General features: G+C 41.2%; 2 protein-coding genes across 2 annotated transcripts in view; one reads left to right on the forward strand and one right to left on the reverse strand.

Annotated features, from left to right (window-relative positions):
• LOC111141628 (cystatin F) overlaps positions 1-2,044 on the forward strand; it is a 20,234-nt gene extending 18,190 nt beyond the window's left edge. Inside the window, exon 4 of the mRNA XM_022494346.1 lies at positions 1,949-2,044. Within this exon, the coding sequence (XP_022350054.1) occupies positions 1,949-2,023 (75 nt within the window). The 3' untranslated portion in view covers positions 2,024-2,044. The remainder of the gene's footprint in view (positions 1-1,948) is intronic.
• LOC111141627 (adipocyte plasma membrane associated protein) overlaps positions 1-18,732 on the reverse strand; it is a 47,565-nt gene that overhangs the window by 5,571 nt on the left and 23,262 nt on the right. Inside the window, exons 4-8 of the mRNA XM_022494343.1 lie at positions 7,525-7,617; positions 5,962-6,078; positions 4,500-4,674; positions 3,759-3,893; positions 3,119-3,311 (exon numbers count right to left, since the gene is read on the reverse strand). Of these exons, the coding sequence (XP_022350051.1) occupies positions 3,119-3,311; positions 3,759-3,893; positions 4,500-4,674; positions 5,962-6,078; positions 7,525-7,617 (713 nt within the window). The remainder of the gene's footprint in view (positions 1-3,118; positions 3,312-3,758; positions 3,894-4,499; positions 4,675-5,961; positions 6,079-7,524; positions 7,618-18,732) is intronic.

The raw sequence follows: 18,732 nt of genomic DNA on the forward strand, positions 1-18,732 counted from the left end.
AGCAACATGGATGGGACTGGAAGAGATTATGCTGAGTGAAATAAGTCAAGCAGAGAGAGTCAATTATCATATGGTTTCACTTATTTGGAGCACAACAAATAGCATGGAGGACAAGGGGAGATGGAGAGGAGAAGGGAGTTGAGGGAAATTGGAAGGGGAGGTGAACCATGAGAGACTATGGACTCTGAAAAACAATCTGAGGGTTTTGAAGGGGCGGGGGTTAGGAGGTTGGGGGAACCAGGTGGTGAGTACTAGAGAGGGCACGGATTGCATGGAGCACTGGGTGTGGTGCAAAAACAATGAATACTGTTATGCTTAAAAGAAATTAAAAAAAAAAGTCTTTGGGGAGTCAAAGGTTATATGCAGATTTTTGACTGTTCCAGGCCCAGTGCCCCTAGCCCCCGTGTTGCTCAAGGGCTAAATGTATTTATCTATGTATGAATACAAACGCATATGTTCCCCAGCTTTGTCTATTGAGGGGGACTAGAAGCAGTGACACACCAAAAGCCATGAGCACATGTAGCACCAGATCCCCTGTAAAAGGAACCAGGGCTCATGGAGAAGTGGTCGATTACAGAGTTGGGCATGATAAGCCTGAATGTGTTGTGCCAGAAAGCAAGGAACCACTCCAAAAACAGTAGGGGCATGTGCAAAGGTCAAGAGCCACACTGAGGGGGCTCCCACTGGCCACAGCCAGATAATCTGAGCCTCAAAATAAATAATGGCAGTAAGAGATTAAAAACCACTGAAAAATAAAGGCAACCATGAGATCACACTGATGTTTACTTATTTAGAAAGTACCTCCCCACAAAATACCTATTAATTACCAATGGAAAAAGAGTGACTTCACAGTGCAGAAGCCAGCATTCATCACTGAATCACATGGCCAACGCTGCCACCACCAGTATGGGACAAGCTGATATCATGTGCCTCCAGACAAGACTAAGAACACAAGTTCTGTGGTCTTCCTGCCAGAGACATATAACCTAAGTCTAATCATGAGAAATGCCCGATGACCCACACGGAGGAACATTCTACAACATGACTGACCTACAATTCTCAAAAAGTTCAAGACTGAGGAGCTGTTCCAGATCGAAGGAGAATAAAGAGACATGGCAACTGAAGGCCACACCTCAGCCTGGGTCGAATCCACGAGGGCAACTCCCCAAACCCTGATGATGACAGGGCATCAGGTCAGCAAGTTACTTGCAAATAGTTCAGGGAAAGAAATTCTTTGTACCCTCTTGCTAATTTTCTAAGTCTGATACTATCTCAAAACTAAAAACAAACAAAAATCCTCTATGACTTCAATGAAAGTTAGGATAAGATCTAGACTTTGTCATGTCTGCAAGGCCTATGGTCCTCTCCCACTGGTCTCGATCTGCTTCAGGAAGGTGTTGAGCTCTCCTGTGCTGGGAACATGTGCCAACGCTCCAGCTCCTTCTCATGCTTATAGCCTCATCTCTCTGAGCACACATCACTGCCACAGTAATTTCTGAGCACCTGTCATGTTCTAGGTGCTGGGGACAAAGGGGCGAATGAAACAGACGAACACCTGCCCTGATGGAGCATGTGTTCTGTCAGGGGCTGGGGTGGGGAGAGACACACCAGCACTGCTTCACTGTGGGAAAATGGACAGGAACAGAAAGAGAATACCTACAATAGTCAGCTATAGGCATTATATGCATATTCCCATTACATTTTTTTTAGTACCTAATGAAATAGAATGATGCTGTTACTCCTCCCGCTTGAAAGATAGAGGAATTGAGGCAGAGAGATCACATCATTTGGCCAAGGTCCCACAACTGGCCTAGCCTTCAAAACCCCTGTTCTTAAAAAACAAACAAACAAACAAAAAACAAAAAATAAAAAACAAAAACAAAAACCTGTCTTTCCTCCTACCTCACCATTCTTCCTCCTAACTCACCATCTTGCCTCCTTTTCACAGTGGGAAAAGATGCTGGCTCTGGAGCCAATAAGGCAAAGAAGAGGAAAATACCCACAGAACTTGCAACAAAACTAAAGGCCATTGACCAGCATCCAGGTGCCTACAGCCCCTCAGCAGGGCCCAGGCATAGGGCCCAGCACTGTGCAGACTCGGTAATTGCTGGCTGGTAACTTCCAAGGCCTTAAGTTACCATTATTTTAATATCTACTCAATATTCAAATCCAATCTCAGTTTCAAACATATATTCAGCCTGTGAAATGGAGCTTGTTGGAAATGAAGACTTCTGCATGACAGAAGCGCCAATATTAGCCAGTTCCTCATCCACAGTGTAAGACACAGGGAATTACACTGAGGTCATTTCAGGGAAGTCACTGGAGGAAAGGCTTCATTAAATGGTCTGTGGTGGCCATTGGTGAGGGTGGGTGATTATTTTTGTAATGAAAAAGAGTTTGGTGTGCTATGAGGTCAAAGGTCAGGATCCTCTGGGGATGGGGGAGAATGACTGACGGGAAGGCTTCAGAGGGCAGGAGGAACCAGGGTGGGATGGGATCTGAGGAAAGTGTGTCTCCATGTGTGGCTACAGGAAGGTGTGCCTGACACCCTTTGAGGAGGAACAGCAGTGTGGTCTGCAGGGGCCCCACCTGAAGGCCAAGTTGCAGGGTCTATGGAGTGGGGGAGAAGGCCTGAAACAGCTATCACAAAGGGGCAGGTGTGATTGACAGGACAGAATGGTGAGGATGATGGTAAAAACACCCAGACAAGGAAACCAGAAGGGTAACATCAAAGGGTTCAAGTGTTTCAACTTACATTTCAGTCTGAAGCATAAAATGTGTTTTAAAGAAGTCACTAAAAGTGGGGCGCCTGGGTGGTTTAGCTGGTTAAGCATCCGATGCTTGACTCTCAATTTCAGGTTGGGTCATCACTCATCATCTCAGAGGCATGAGATCCAGCCCTGCAGCAGGCTCCACACTGGGTGTGGAGTCTGCTTAAAACTCTCTCTCCCATTCTCCCTCCCTTTGGCCCTCTGCTCACTCACACTTAAAATATAAGTCACTATAAGTACCAAATATTATAAGCAGCATGAGAATTTTTAGAGCTCCAAAGGTCAAAAAAGATCGTAATTAGATGCATTTTCATTTTGTTTTCTGGAATTACAGTTTTCATAGTTACCTTAAAAATCATTCTTTTTATATAGGGTCTCTCGGATAAGAAATCCAACATAGAAAACCCAGGGTTGGAGCGAATGGTTGCCATGCCGACCCAGTACCCTCCAGAGCTGCTAGGTCGGATGTTGTCTGGAAATCCAGGCAGGTTCTCCACAAACAGATCAGCCCCTCCCTTCATCAGGCCTGACAGGTAGAATCTGAAAAATTCATCCAAGCAAATGGTGAGCAGTGGTCCCCAAATTTAAGGAAAACTTTTAGTCAAACACCAAAATGGTCTTAGTCCCAATTGATTTATAACTGTAAACGTGTCTATTGTGAAGGAAGACACAAGATGGTGAAAGGGGCACTCACCACCCTAGGGGAAAGCTAGAAGCAGTAGCAAGGAGTCGGCCTACCCAGTAGGGAAAGGGACCCAGGATGTGTGGTCAGCATTAAATTGAGACTCTCCCAGACTGCAAGTTTCAAGCAGGCTGAGATGGAGGAGAAAGAAAAGGCACCCCTGAATTTTACTGCTTCCACTATCACACAAAGGAGAAGGTGCCCTGCCCCATCTCCGATCATGTAGGTCAACACCTCCCTGCAACCCAGGCTGGGCCACAGTGAGCTCTGGCACACCCCCAAAGCTCGGCTGGGGCCACACACACCTTCTTATCCTCGCCATTGTCATCTCTGCCACCAATACAAAGTCCTCCGTGGGAGAAAGCTGCACTCCGTTAGGGAACCGCAACTGGTCCAGTAAAACCTTCACTTCCTTGGTCTCTGTGTCATACTCTAGTAGGCTGTGGAGCACCAAAAGCAAATGCTCAAGTGGGAGAGTCTGTGGCCCCTGCCACCTTGGAGCCTTGCTCCCCTCTGAGCCTCAGGCAGAGGGCCTATGGAAGGGGATCCGCCTCATGCTATAATGACAAGGCCCCCTGGTGGTCCTCTGCCCAGACCTGACTCCAGGCTGGCCCCTGGGGGCCTTCCCATCCAGAGCAGACCTCAGGCATCCTCTTCCAGAGAACCCCTCAGTCAGTTATCTGGCTGAGCCGGGAGCTGGCTCACCACCAGAGAGGGCCCCCATGGCTCCAGCCTCAAAGGAGTCCCCCTTAGGAGGGATGACCTGAAATGGAGGCCAGCCTGGGAGGTGTCACCCAGACTGCCTAGACCACATGCTCAGATCGACTGGCCTGTTTTAATTACATTTTTTTCAAAGAGAAAGTGAGGACATCTTGTTCTGTTTTGTTGCATCCATCACCTGTTTCCAGAAGTCATGAAAGTCCCATCTCTAAAGCTATAATATTATTCTCAGAAACACTCCAATGACTCCCACAGATAAGCTCTGCCGAAGCCATCCTGCCTGACTGATGATCTCACCGAGTAGAAGACTTGAAATGAACACTCACCGCCCATCATCCGTTCCCTCCATAACCAGAAGCAGGTAATCTCGTCTTTGCCATTTGCTGCTAGAATCTGTAAAATAAATCTTCCTCCCATCCTGAGTTATTGTAAGATCATTCACAAAGGACATTTTCCTCCCCTCAATGGGTGTCTCAGAGGAGATCAGCAGTTTCACTTCACCTGAGGTAGGAAGAAAGAAAAGAGAGGGAGGGAAAGAGGGAGGGGCAAAATAGGAAAGAAAAAAGAAAATAATGAAAAAAGGAAGTAAAGGAGGGAGGAAGAGAAGACCTGTCTTCATTCTAAGAACTTGTAAGTCAATAATTTCAAAGTCTCAATCAGCCTACCTGATTTAAAAGGAAAAACTAAAATGAGTTTCTCCATGTCATATGCTAGTAGATTTATTCCCTCTTCCAGTAAAAAACACTGTTTTCCTTTCTTTCAGCTCTTAGAGATGAATGTTTTTACAATGACTTCATTAACAGCAAAACCCTTCCTCTAAGGATGAGGACCTCTTCCTTTCACCAAGACCAAATGACTTTTGGGGCACCTGGGTGGCTCAGTTGGTTAAGCAACTGGCTTCAGCTCAGGTCATGATCCCAGGGTCCTGGGATCGACCACACTGGGCTCCTTGTTCAATGGGAAGCCTGCTTCTCCCTCTCCCACTCCCCCTGCTTGTGTTTCTCTTTTATTGTCATTCTCTCTGTCAAATAAATAAATAGAATCTTAAAAAAAAAAAAAAAAAAAAGACCAAATGACATTTAAAAAATCTATTAAGAATCTTAGGTGAAAGGCAACTATCTTTCAGTTTGCTTGACAGAAATACAAAATGTTCCATTCATCTAGTTTTAAATACAGAAATCGTGACAGTGGTAAACTTTAAAAACAGGAGAGTAACCATTTATAGAGTGCTAAACTGTCTCAATGTACAATCTCATTTAAACCCTCACACAATCTCACAAGGCAGGCACTACCATTAGCCCTGTTTCATCGATGAGTAACCTGTGCACAGAGAGGCTAAGGCACCTGCACAGTCACATAGCCAGCCAACGGCAGAGGGAGCTATCCAGAGCCCCAGGCACCCCCACCCCCACAATAACAAATTCTTGCATCATACAAACTCCCCTGCTGAAGCACATATAGAGAGAAAAGTGGGAGGAGGAAGTGGACGAAGAACAATTAAAAAGATAGAAAACAAACTGGAAGATAAGACAGTGACACAGAAAAATAAAGACAGGAGTTCTAACATTTTGTGGAATAGACTCTGTTGCTAAAACACAAACAGGAAATTAGGGTATTGTTACTTGATACCTGATATGTGTAGGCAGTACTTCCAAGATTGTTCAATGATTAAGAAAATATTAGAGTCTCAGTAGACTGTACTGAACAAATTCTATTAAATCCACTTATGCACATATTGCTTAAAGCATCTGAAATAATCTCAGAAGGAAATAAGGCATTGCTACATACGTTTCCAGGGATTAACTTCAAATAGTCCCTTATATGCATCAGCCACAAAAAGGGTTCCATTGGGCCCCGCCCGGATGCCCAGGGGCCTCCCACAAGCAGGCTCATCATCTCGGGTTTCTAGGGAAACGAATGGATAGGAATCAGTGGCTGGTCCCAGATTGTACCTGTGCATCTAAGTACCTATTCCATCCCTTCCTAAATATACATCCTGCTGTTCAGAACAGAAAAGGATATGGCATTAGAAACAGAACTATCCCCCAGTATTCCAGTCCCCTCAGAACTTATGACATTGTCTGGTGTATCCAGAGGGACCACCTGAGAATATAGATCTGAACAAACCAACAGCAATTGGTATCCAAGGACTGCATTCATATCAGCATCCTGAGACTTGAACAGTTACCTCAGGGACATCATCAGGACCCAGGCCCCAACTCTAGAATTCCCCCCAAGGACCTCAGTAATTGTCAGTTTAATCCCAACTGCTGACCTGAATATTCTGCCTGTCTAGGGCCTTGGCAGTTTTCCCTCCACCTGGCTTAAAGGGAGAGATACTATTTTATTCCTCAGATTAATACCTATACTCTTCTTAAACCTGTGGCAATGCATATTTATTGCAGGTGTGTTCGCTGCCAGGCTTCGTATGCAAGGATGCTTCTGTAAGCTGCTTACTGCAGGGGTGCTCAGTGCAAGGTGCTTTCTGTGGGTGCTTTATGAAGGGTGCTTAGTGCAGGGTGCTTTCCATGGGGTGCTTACTACAGGAATCCTTACTGCAGGACACTTACTGTTGGGCCACTTCCTGCCAAAATACAGAGTGGAAAAGGCAGGTTAAAAAAAAAAATGAATGTAGAGTATGATTCCATCACAAAACCAGAGTACCCATGAACAGAAAGAGCTCTAAAAAGCTATGCACTAAAATGTTAATAGTTATATCTGTGAAGACTCTCAGGTGACTTTTACTTTCTCCTTTGTACCTTTGTACAATGAAAATGCATCATTTTTACAAAAGCATTCTAGCTCTTAAAAAGTGGTAACTACTAAGAAAACTGTGGGCTACCAGGTTTTAAACAGTGAGACTCTTCTAGTCTAATTTCCCCAAACCTGAGTGACATAGAGGTGTTTTCACTCTGAAAGACACTGCTGAAATTCCTGAGAAGCTAACGCAGGAACAACATTTGGGCATGCAAGTGATGACTGAGCCGACTGCTTCTCTATAGCAGCACACTGACCATGGCTATTAATCTTCCTCAAAGTGACCTCAAGGGGGAACGCCACTATGGAATGGCGGAGGTGTGGGGCCCTAAAGTAACTGGCAGGTGCTGGGGCCACTGCCTAGCTGGCAAGCTGCACCTGTATGGTGACAATCAGGTACCATGAGGTCCAGGGACCACACGGCAAATGAAGAGCTGGGGGTAACACTCAGGTCAGGATCTGTTGGCCACGTGGTCAGGGGCTCTTCATCTGCAAGGGTGAACCTGACTTTTAAGGAAATTTAGCTCCGCCCAGCCATTCAGCACCTTTCTCAATGACCACAGACATATATTGGGGGTGCTGTCACTGACTTACTGCATGGGCCTGAACCAAGCCAAGCGATGGTGTCTATTTCACCATTTTCAAGTTTTACGATCCGGCCATCTGCTGTACCAGTAAACATCACATCTGTTTAAAAAAATAAAAAGGAACAAGAGAGTTACCAGATTAACCTAAGAACTGTGATCATACTGCCTTCTACAACAGAGGGGGCCTGTTGGTATTTTGCATCTCTAGAAAGAAAATGACAGCTTTGAAGATGAAGGAGAGGTGATGTCTGAGTTCTTAAAAAGTCCTTAAAGCATGCAGTGATAAAACCATGGAGGCCTGGGGCACTGGCACATAGGCTTCAACCTGACACTGGAGCAAGCGTGTAGAAGACACTAGTCAATGAAAAAACTGTGAGGATTTTCCACTCTCAAAAGAGTACAGACTCTTGGGCTAACCTTCAGCACTCAGGGACATGTGCTCATGTCTGCCTCAGGTCGATGTCTGCTGCAGACACTGATTATATCCAACTAAAGGGGAAGAAATGCTAAGAAGTGCCTCAGGATAAAACTAAAGCACATTAAGTGCTCAGTTTATCAGCACATGTACTTCAACTGGAACAACACAGAGATTAGCATGGCTGCTGCACAAAGATGACATGCAGATTTGTGAAACATTCCATAGTTTTTGAATATATATGGGCAAACTCTAGGACAACTACTAAAACAATTTTTTTTAGAAAAAGTATAATTGATATGTTAAGCAAGAAGACGAAATGGAATCATAAAATGGTCAATTAAAACTATAAGAGCTATACTTGTGGTGAATATAGCATAATGTATAAATTTGTCAATCACTAAGTTGTTCACCTAAAATTAATGTAACACTGTGTGTCAACTGTACAAAAAACAAAACAAAACCAAAAACTATAAAAGGCCGAGAGTGCAGACAAAAATAGGAACAAAAAAAAGGAACAAATAGAAAACAGTAACAATAATGGTAAATATGAATTTAACTACATCAATTACCACTTCAAACATCAATGGTTTAAGTATACCATTAAAAGACAGACTCTCAGAGTAAATAAAAAAAAAAAAGACTCAACTACATGTTGTCCATAAGAAACTCACTTTAAATACAAAGACACACATAGATTAAATATAAAGGGATAGAAGAAGATATACCATGCCAACACTAATCCAAAGAAAGGGAGTAGCTACATTGATCTTAGACGCAGCCAACTTAAGAGAAAAAAAACATTATCAGGGACAAAGAAGAATATTACATATAGTAAGTGGTCAATCTTCCGAGAAGACATAATAAGCTTTAATGTGTATGTGCTTAATAACAGCATCAAATACCATGAAGCAAGGCTGATACAAATGCAAGAAGAAATAGATAAATACAAGAGCTGAAAACTTCAGCATCTCTCTATCAGAAATGGACAAGCTCTAAAGACAGAAAATCAATAATCACATAGTTGAACACAACAGAACCATTAATCAAGTGGATATAATTGACATCTATCAACTGCTCATCCAAATGCAGCAAAATACATATTTTTCTCAAGCTCATATAGAACATTCAGCAAGACAGACTACAATCTGGGCAATAAAACACACCTTAACAAATTTAAAAGAATAGAAATCATACATTGCTGCTCTCAGACCACAATGGAATTAATACAGACAGATGGCTGGAAAATCCTGAAATACTTGAAGATTAACACACTTCTATTTAGAAGTTATTTAACTCACAGGTCGAAGAAGAAATCTCAAGAGAAACGGAAGAACACTTTGAACTAAACGAAAATGAAAGTACAACTTCTCAAAATATGTGGGATGAAGTGAAAGCAGTGCTTAGGGAGAAATTTATAGCATTGAATGCATGTATTAGGAAAGAAGAAAGATCTAAAAATCAATCATCTAAGCATCTATCTTAGGAAACCAGGAAAAGAAGAGCAAAGTAAACCCAAGGTAAACAGAAGAAAGAAATAATAAATAAAAGTTAGAGCAGATATCAATGAAATTGAAAACAGGAAATCAAAAGAAAAAAATTAGCAAAACCAAAAGATAGTTCTTTGAAAAGATCAATAAATGATAATCACTTAGCCAGGCTAACGAAGTTAAAAAGAGAGGAGATACAAATTGCCAATATCAGAAATGAAAGACAGAACATCCCTACAGACTCCATGGACATAAAAGGAATATCATGAACAGCTCTATGTTCACAACTTTGGTGACCTACATGAAATAAACCAATATTCTGAAAAATGCAATCAGCCAAAACACACACAAGAAGAAACAGACTATTTGAATAGGCCTGTATCTATTGAAGAAATGAATCAATAACTAATAACCTTCCAAAGAGAAAAACCATAGAGTTTTCACCAATGGGTTCACTGATGAATTCTACCAAACAATTAAGGAAGAAATGACACCAATTCCCTATAATCTCTTCTAGAAAATAGAAGAAGAGGAAATACTTGCTAAAATTTTCTACGAAGCCAGCATTAGTCTAATGCCAAAACCAGACAGTCATTACAAAAAAACTATAGATCAAGATCTCTCATGAATACAAATGCAAAAATCCAGGGCACCTGGGTGGCTCAGTTGGTTAAGCATCTGCCTTCAGGTCCCAGGGTCCTGGGATCAAGTACTGGTCAGGGCTCTCTACTCCTCCCTCCTGCCTGCTTTTCTTTTTTTTTTTTTTTAATTTTTTAATTACACATATAATGTATTATTTGCCCCAGGAGTACAGGTCTGTGAATCATCAGGCTTACACACTTCACAGCACTCACCATAGCACATACCCTCCCCAATGTCCATTACCCAACCATCCTCTTCATTCCCCCTCCCCGCAGCAACCCTCAAGTTTGTTTTGTGAGCTTAAGAGTCTCTTATGGTTTGTCTCCCTCCCGATCCCACCTTGTTTCATTTTTTCCTTCTCTAACCCCAAACCTCCACTTTGCCTCTCAAATTCCTCATATCAGGGAGATCATATGATAATTGTCTTCTTCTGATTGACTTATTTCGCTCCTCATAATACCCTGTAGTTCCATCCATGTTGTTGCAAATGGTTAAGATTTCATTTCTTTTGATGGCTGCATAGTATTCCATTGTATAAATACACCACATCACTTTATTCATTCATCTGTTGATTGACACCTAGGTTCTTTCCATAGTTTGGCTATTGTGGACATTGTTGCTATAAACATTCAGGTGCAAATGTCCATTTGGATCACTACATTTGAATCTTTAGGGTAAATACCCAGGAGTGCAATTGCTGGCTCATAGGGTAGCTCTATTTTCAACTTTTTGGGGAACCTCCATGCTGTTTTCCAGAGTGGCTGCACCAGCTTGCATTCCCACCAACAGTGTAAGAGGGTTCCCCTTTCTTAGCATCTTCTCCAACATCTGTTGTTTCCTGACTTGTTAATTTTAACCATTCTGACAGGTGTGAAGTGGTGTCTCACTGTGATTCTGATTTGTATCTCCCTGATGCCAAGTGATGTGGAGCACTTGTTCATGTGTCTGTGGGCCATCTGGATGTCTTCTTTGCAGAAATGTCTGTTCATGTCCTCTGCCCATTTCTTGATTGGATTATTTTTTCTTTGGGTGTTGAGTTTTGATAAGTTCTTTATAGATTTTGGATACTAGCCCTTTATCTGATATGTCATTTGCAAATATCTTCACCCATTCTATCAGTTATCTTTGGTTTTGTTGACTGTTTCCTTTGCTGTGCAAAAGATTTTATCTTGGTGAAGTCCCAATAGTTCATTTTTGCCCTTGCTTCCCTTGCCTTTGGCGATGTTTCTAGGAAGAAGCTGCTGTGGTGGAGGTTGAAGAGGTTGTTGCCCATGTTCTCCTTGGAGAGTTGGATGGATTCCTGTTTCACATTGAGGTCTTTCATCAATTTTGAGTCTATTTTTGTTTATGGCGTAAGGAAATGGTCCAGTTTCATTTTTCTTCATGTGGCTGTCCAATTTTCCCAACACCATTTGTTGACGAGACTGTCTTTTTTCCATTGGACATTCTTTCCTGCTTTGTCAAAGATTAGTTGACCATAGAGTTGAGGGTCTATTTCTGGGCTCTCTATTCTGTTCCATTGATCTATGTGTCTGTTTTTGTGCCAGTACCATAATATCTTGAAAATTACAGCTTTATAATAGAGCTTGAAGTCTGGAATTATGATGCCACCAACTTTGGCTTTCTCTTTCAACATTCCTCTGGCTATTTGAGGTCTTTTCTGGCTCCATATAAAGTTTAGGATTATTTGTTCCATTTCTTTGAAAAAAATGATGGCATTTTGATAGGGATTGCACTAAACATGTAGATTGCATTAGGTAGCATAGACATTTTCACAATATTTATTCTTCCAATCCATGATCATGTAACATTTTTCCATTTCCTTGTATCTTCCTCAATTGCTTTCATGAGTACTTTATAGTTTTCTGAGTACAGATACGTTGCCTCTTTGGTTAGGTTTATTCCTAGGTATCTTATGGCTTTAGGTGCAATTGCAAATGGGATTGACTCCTTAAATTCTCATTCTTCTGTCTTGCTGTTGGTGTAAAGAAATGCAACTGATTTCTGTGCATTGATTTTTATATCCTGATACTTTATTGAATTCCTGTACAAGTTCTAGAAGAAATGACACCAATTCCCTATAACACTCCTATTTGGAGTGGAGTCTTTTGGGTTTTCCACATAAAGTATCATATCATCTACAAAGAGTGAGTTTGACTTCTTTGATGATTCAGATGCCTTTGATTTCTTTTTGTTGTCTGACTGCCAAAACTAGGACTTCTAGTACTATGTTGAATAGCAGTGGTGATAGTGGACATCCATGCCATGTTCCTGACCTTAGGGGAAAAGCTCTCATTTTTCCCCATTGAGAATGATATTCAATGTGGGTTTTTCATAGTTGGCTTTGATGATATTGAGGTATGTACCTTCTATCCCTACACTTTGAAGAGTTTTGATCAAGAAAGGATGCCGTACTTTGTCAAATACTTTTTCAGCATCTTTTGAGAGTATCATATGGTTCTTGTTCTTTTGTTAATGTATTGTATCACATTGGTTGATTTGCAGATGTTGAACCAACCTTGCAGCCCTGGAATAAATCCCACTTGGTCGTGGTGAATAATCCTTTTAATGTATTGTTGGGTCTTATTGGCTAGTATTTTGGTGAGAATTTTTGCATCTGTGTTTATCAAGGACATTGGTCTGTAATTCTCCTTTTCGGTGGGGTCTTTGTCTGGTTTTGGGATCATGATAATGCTGGCCTCGTAAAATGAGTTTGCAAGTTTTCCTTCCATTTCTATTGTTTGGAACAGTTTCAAGAGAATAGGTATTAATTCTTCTTTAAGAGGTTGGTAGAATTCCCCTGAGAAGCCGTCTGGCCCTGAGCTCTTGTTTGTTGGGAGATTTTTGATGAGTGCTTCAATCTCCTTACTAGTTATGGGTCTGTTCAGGTTTTCTATTTCTTTCTGGTTCAGTTGTGGTAGATTATACGTCTCTAGGAATGCAACCATTTCTCCAAATTGTCAAATTTGCCGGTGTATAGTTGCTTGTAATATGTTCTTATAATTGTTTGTATTTTTTTGGTGTTGGTTGTGATCTCTCCTCTTTCATTCATGATTTTATTTATTTGGGTCCTTCCTCTTTTCTTTTTGATATGTCTGGCCAGGGGTTTATCAATCTTATTATTAATTCTTTCAAAGAATGAGCTCCTAGTTTCATTGATCTGTTCTACCATTCTTTTGGTTTCTATTTCACTGATTTCTGCTCTGATCTTTATTATTTCTCTTCTCCTGTTGGGTTTAGGGGTTTTTGCTGTTCTTTCTCCAGCTTCTTTAGGTGTAGGGTTAGGTTGTGTACTTGAGACCTTTCTTGTTTCTTGAGAAAGGCTTGTATCACTATATACTTTCCTCTCAGGACCGCCTATGCCATGTCCCACAGATTTTGAACAGTTGTGTTTTCATTTACATTTTTTTCCATGATTTTTTTCAATTCTTCTTTAGTTTCCTTGTTGACCCATTCATTCTTTAGTAGGATTCTCTTTAGCCTCCATGTATTTGAGTTCTTTCCAACTTTCCTCTTGTGATTGAGTTCTAGCTTCAGAGTATTGTGGTCTGAAAATATGCAGGGATATGATCCCAATCTTTTGGAACCAGTTGAGACCTGATTTGTGACCCAGGATGTGATCTATTCTGGAGAATGTTCCATGTGCATGAGAAGAATGTGTCTTCTGTTGCTTTGGGATGGAATGTTCTGAATATATTTGTGATGTCTATCTGGGCCAGTTTGTCATTTAAGGCCTTTATTTCCTTGTTGATCTTTTGCTTGGATGATCTGTCCATTAAAGTGAGGGGGTTGTTAAAGTCCACTACTATTATTGTATTATTGTCGATGTGTTTCTATGATTTTGTTATTGTTTTATATAGTTGGCTGCTCCCATGTTAGGGGTATAGATATTTAAAACTCTTAGATCTTCTTGTTGGACAGACCCTTTGAGTATGATTTAGTGTCCTTCCTCATCTCTTATTATAGTCTTTGGCTTAAAATCTAATTTATCTGATATAAGGATTGCCACCCCAGCTTTCTTTTGATGTCCATTAGCATGGTAAATTGTTTTCCACCCCCCTCAGTTTAAATCTGGAGGTGTCTTTGGGCCTAAAATGAGTGTCTTGTAGACAGCATATTGATGGGTTTTGTTTTTCTATCCATTCTGATACCCTGTATCTTTTGATTGGGGCATTTACCCCATTTACATTCAGGGTAACTACTGAAAGATATGAATTTAGTGCCGTTGTAGTGCCTGTAAGGTGACTGTTACTGTATATTGTCTCTGTTCCTTTCCATTTAGGCTCTCTTTTTGCTTACAGGACCCCTTTCAGTATTTCCTGTAGGGCTGGCTTGGCGTTTACAAATTCTTTTAGTTTTTGTTTGTCCTGGAAGCTTTTTATCTCACCTTCTATTTTCAATGACTACCTAGGTGGATATAGTATTCTAGGCTGCATGTTTTTCTCATTTAGTGCTCTGAATATATCATGGCAGCTCTTTCTGGCCTATCAGGTCTCTGTGGACAATTCTGCTACAATCTAATATTTTTACCATTGTATGTTACAGACTTCTTGTCCCAGGCTGCTTTCAGGATTTTCTCTTTGTCACTAAGACTTGTAATTTCTAGTATTAGATGATGGGGTATGGACCGATTTTTATTGATTTTGAGGGGGGTTCTCTGTGCCTCCTGGATTTTGATGCTTGTTCCCTTTGCCATTTTAGGGAAATTCTCTACTATAATTCGCTTCAATATACCTTCTGTCCCCTTCTCTCTTTCTACTTCTTCTGGAATCCCAATTATTCTAATATTGTTTGATCTTACGGTATCACTTATCTCTCGAATTCTCTCCTCGTGGTCCAGTAGTTGTTTGTCTCTCTTTTGCTCAGCCTTTTTATTCTCTGTCATTTGGTCTTCTATATCACTAATTCTCTCTTCTGTCTCATTTATCCTAGCAGTAAGAGGCTCCATTTTTTATTGCACCTCCTTAATAGCTTTTTAAATTTCAGCTAGGTTAGATTTTAGTTCTTTTATTTCTCCAGAAAGGGCTTTGATTTCTCCAGACAGGATTTCTCTACTATCTTCCATGCCTTTTTCGAGCCCAGCTAGCACCTTGAGAATTGTCATTCTGAACTCTAGATCTGTCATATTACCAATGTCCATATTGATTAGGTCCCTAGCCTTTGGTACTGCCTCTTGTTCTCCAACACCCCCCGCCACCGTGGTGAGTTTTTCTGCCTTGTCATTTTATCCAGGTAAGAACATAATAATGAAAGAATAAAATACTAAAAGTGTGGCAAAGACTTCAGAAAAATGTATGCTAACCAAATCAAAAGAGACCCCAAATCAGGAGGAGAAGAAAGGGGGTAAAAAGAAATTTAAAAAAAAAAAGTTATATATATACATATAGATAGATAGACAGATATTATTCTAATATCTACATATATTAGCCTGATGAATAGAACAGAGCCACCCACTTGATTTAGGGTGTATTTTGGTCTCTTAGAAGAAACTACCTTCCAAAATTTAGAAGAAAGGAAAACTTATATATATACAAAAATAAGGGTAAACATAATGAAGGGATGGAGTATGATTGTAAAGAAGAGAATTTTTTTAAAAATTCTAAAAAAGGAATTGATAAGTTAGTTGGAAAAAGAAAGAAAAAGAAATTGGAGAGAATTTGCTCAGGCTGGAGACTAGAACAAAGCCCTGTGCTAGATTTAGGGTATATTTTGATCTATTAGAAAAAATTATATATCAAAATTCTTTAGAAGAAAAAAAGCCATATATGTATACAAAAAATAAAGTTAGATACAAGGAAGGATAAAATATGACTATAATAATGAAGGTTTAAAAAGATTTTTTTTAGAAAGGTATTGTTAAGATAAATTAGTTAATAAATGTTAAAGGAGGAAAGAGGAAAATTTAAAAAAATTAGAATAAGAAAAAAATAAAATTAAAAAAAATCAATTAACTTTGCAAGACTAAAGAAAGCCATGAATTCCATGCTTTGCCTTCCCCTCCTCTGGAATTCCGTTGTTCTCCTTGATCAGTGAGCTTGGTCTTAGCTGGATGTTCTTGCTGATCTTCTGGGGGAGGGGCCTGTGGTAGTGATTCTCAAATGTCTTTGCCTGAGGCGGAATTGCACTGCCCTTGCCAGGGGCCAGGCTAAGTAATCTCCTCGGGTTTGCTCTTGGGAGCTTTTGTTCCCTAAATGCTTTCTGTAGAGCTCTGTAGGACAGGAATGAAAATGGTGGCTTCCCAATCTCTGGCCCGAAGAAGCCAAGAGCTCAGGACCCTGCTCCTCAGTGCGCTGAGAGAGAAAAGCAGTCAATCACTCCCATCTCCCTGGTCTCTGGTGGCACTCGAGCTCACCCAGCCTGTGACTGAGCATTTCTGTCTCTGGCACACAGCCCCGTTTGGAATCTCCAAACCCAGGAGACTCCTGGTGCCCTGTTCTTCCAGCAGAGGAAGGTGGGTCTCCCCAGATCTGCCGCTTGCGGGGTCCCTGCTCAAGGAGCAGTGGTCCGACTGTGCCACGGATCACAGTTTAAGGTAACCCCAAGCTGAGAGCTCACTCCTCAGCTCCATCTCTTAGTCAGCTTCCCCGCTCTGATACCTGTGAGCTCTGCTACACTCAGACACCCTTGATTCTTCTGTGATCCCATGGAACCTAAGACCACACTGTCCTTGTGAGGGCTTTCACCCCCGCCCTGCTTAGCCTCTGGAGTGATGTCCCTCAGTGGAGCAGACTTCTAAAAGTTGGGATTTTGTGTTCCGTTGCTCCACGCTTGCCAGGGGCCGGCCCTTCCCCCCAAGGTCTATCTTCCTGTTGCTTCAGATTTATTTCTCCTCAGGTCCTACCTTTCAGAAAATGGTTGATTTTCTGTTTCTAGAACTGCTGCTCTTCTTCTCTTCAATCTCCTGTTGGGTTTGTAGGTGTTTGAATGGTTTGATAACTATCTAGCTGATCTCCTGTGACCTGATGTCATCTCAGTCTGCTACTCCTCCACTATCTTGCCTCTCCCCTCTCCTGCCTGCTTTTCTATCTCCCTCTGCTCTTCCCTGCCCCACCCCCCACTCATGCCCTCTCTCTCTCAAAAAAAGAATAAAATCTTTAAAAAAAAAAAAAAAAAAAGAAAATCACTTAAGTAATCCATAATATCAACAGATTAGAGGAAAATCACGTGATCATATCTACAGATGCAGAAAAGCATCTGATAAACTCCAACACCCTTTGTATTTTATTTATTTATTTGACAGAGAGAGATCACAAGTAGACAGAGAGGCAGGTAGAGAGAGGGGGGGAAGTAGGCTCCCAACTGAGCAGAGAGCCCAATGTGGGGCTTTATCCCAGGACCCTGAGATCATGACTTGAGCCAAAGGCAGAGGCTTAACCCACTGAGTACCCAGGTGCCCCTCCAACACCCATTGTTGATAAAAACTTTACAATAGAATATTACTCATCAGAAATGATGAATACCCAACTTTTCCATCAACATGGATGGGACTGGAGGAGATTATGCTAAGTGAAATAAGTCAAGCAGAGAAAGTCAAGTATCATAAGGTTTCACTTACTTGTGGAACATAAGGAATTGCATAGAGGACATTAAGAGAAGGAAGGAAAAAAAAGGGGGAGCATTGGAAAGGGAGACGAGCCAAAAGAAACTATGGACTCTGAGAAACAAACTAAGGGTTTTGGGGGGAGTGGGGGGATGGGTTAGCCTGGTGATGGGTATTAAGGAGGGCACATATTGCATGGAGCACTGGGTGTTATATGCAAACAATGAATCCTGGAACACTACATCAAAAACTAATGATGTACTGTATGATGACTAACCTAACATTAAAAAAAAGAAGAAGAAGAACAAGAAGAAGAAAAAAATATCTAGGGATCTAACTCACCCTAAATTAAACTAATGTAGTGTAGGTTAAAATTAGGTGGTAGAAAGATGAAGAAAAAAGTAGGAAACTAAATATATCATGTTTCACAACCTGAAAAAAAAAAAAAAAGAAAGAAAGAAAAAAAGAAAAAGAAACTTTCAGCAAATTAGGAATAGAAAGGCACTTCTTCAACTTGAAAAGAACATCTACAATATACTGACAGCTAACATCATAATTACTGGTGACAAACTTAGAAGCTTTCCTACTAAAATGAGGAACAAAAGCAAGAATGTCCTCCCCTCACCACTCCTCCACAGTACTGTACTAGAAGTCCTGGCTAATGCAATAAAAGAAGGAAATAAAAGGCATACTGATTGATAAGGGAGAAATAAATCTGTCTTTGTTCAAAGATGATATGACTGTCTATGTAGAAAATCCCAAAGAATCAACAACAACAAAAAAACTCCTAGAACTAATAAGTGATTATAGCGAGAGAGTATGGAAGATGGCGGAGAAGTAGCAGGCTGAGACTACTTCAGGTAGCGTGAGATCAGCTAGATAGCTTATCTAAAGACTGCAAACACCTACAAATCCAACGGGAGATCGAAGAGAAGAACAGCAACTCTAGAAACAGAAAATCAACCACTTTCTGAAAGGTAGGACTGGCGGAGAAGTGAATCCAAAGCGACAGGAAGATAGACCGCGGGGGGAGGGGCCGGCTCCCGGCAAGCGGCGGAGCAATGGAGCACAAAATCAGGACTTTTAAAAGTCTGTTCTGCTGAGGGACATCGCTCCAGAGGCTTCACC

Source organism: Enhydra lutris, unplaced genomic scaffold (genome assembly GCF_002288905.1).
Source record: "Enhydra lutris kenyoni isolate GAN:26980312 unplaced genomic scaffold, ASM228890v2 scaffoldscaffold6, whole genome shotgun sequence".
NCBI classification, from domain to species: Eukaryota; Metazoa; Chordata; class Mammalia; order Carnivora; family Mustelidae; genus Enhydra; species Enhydra lutris.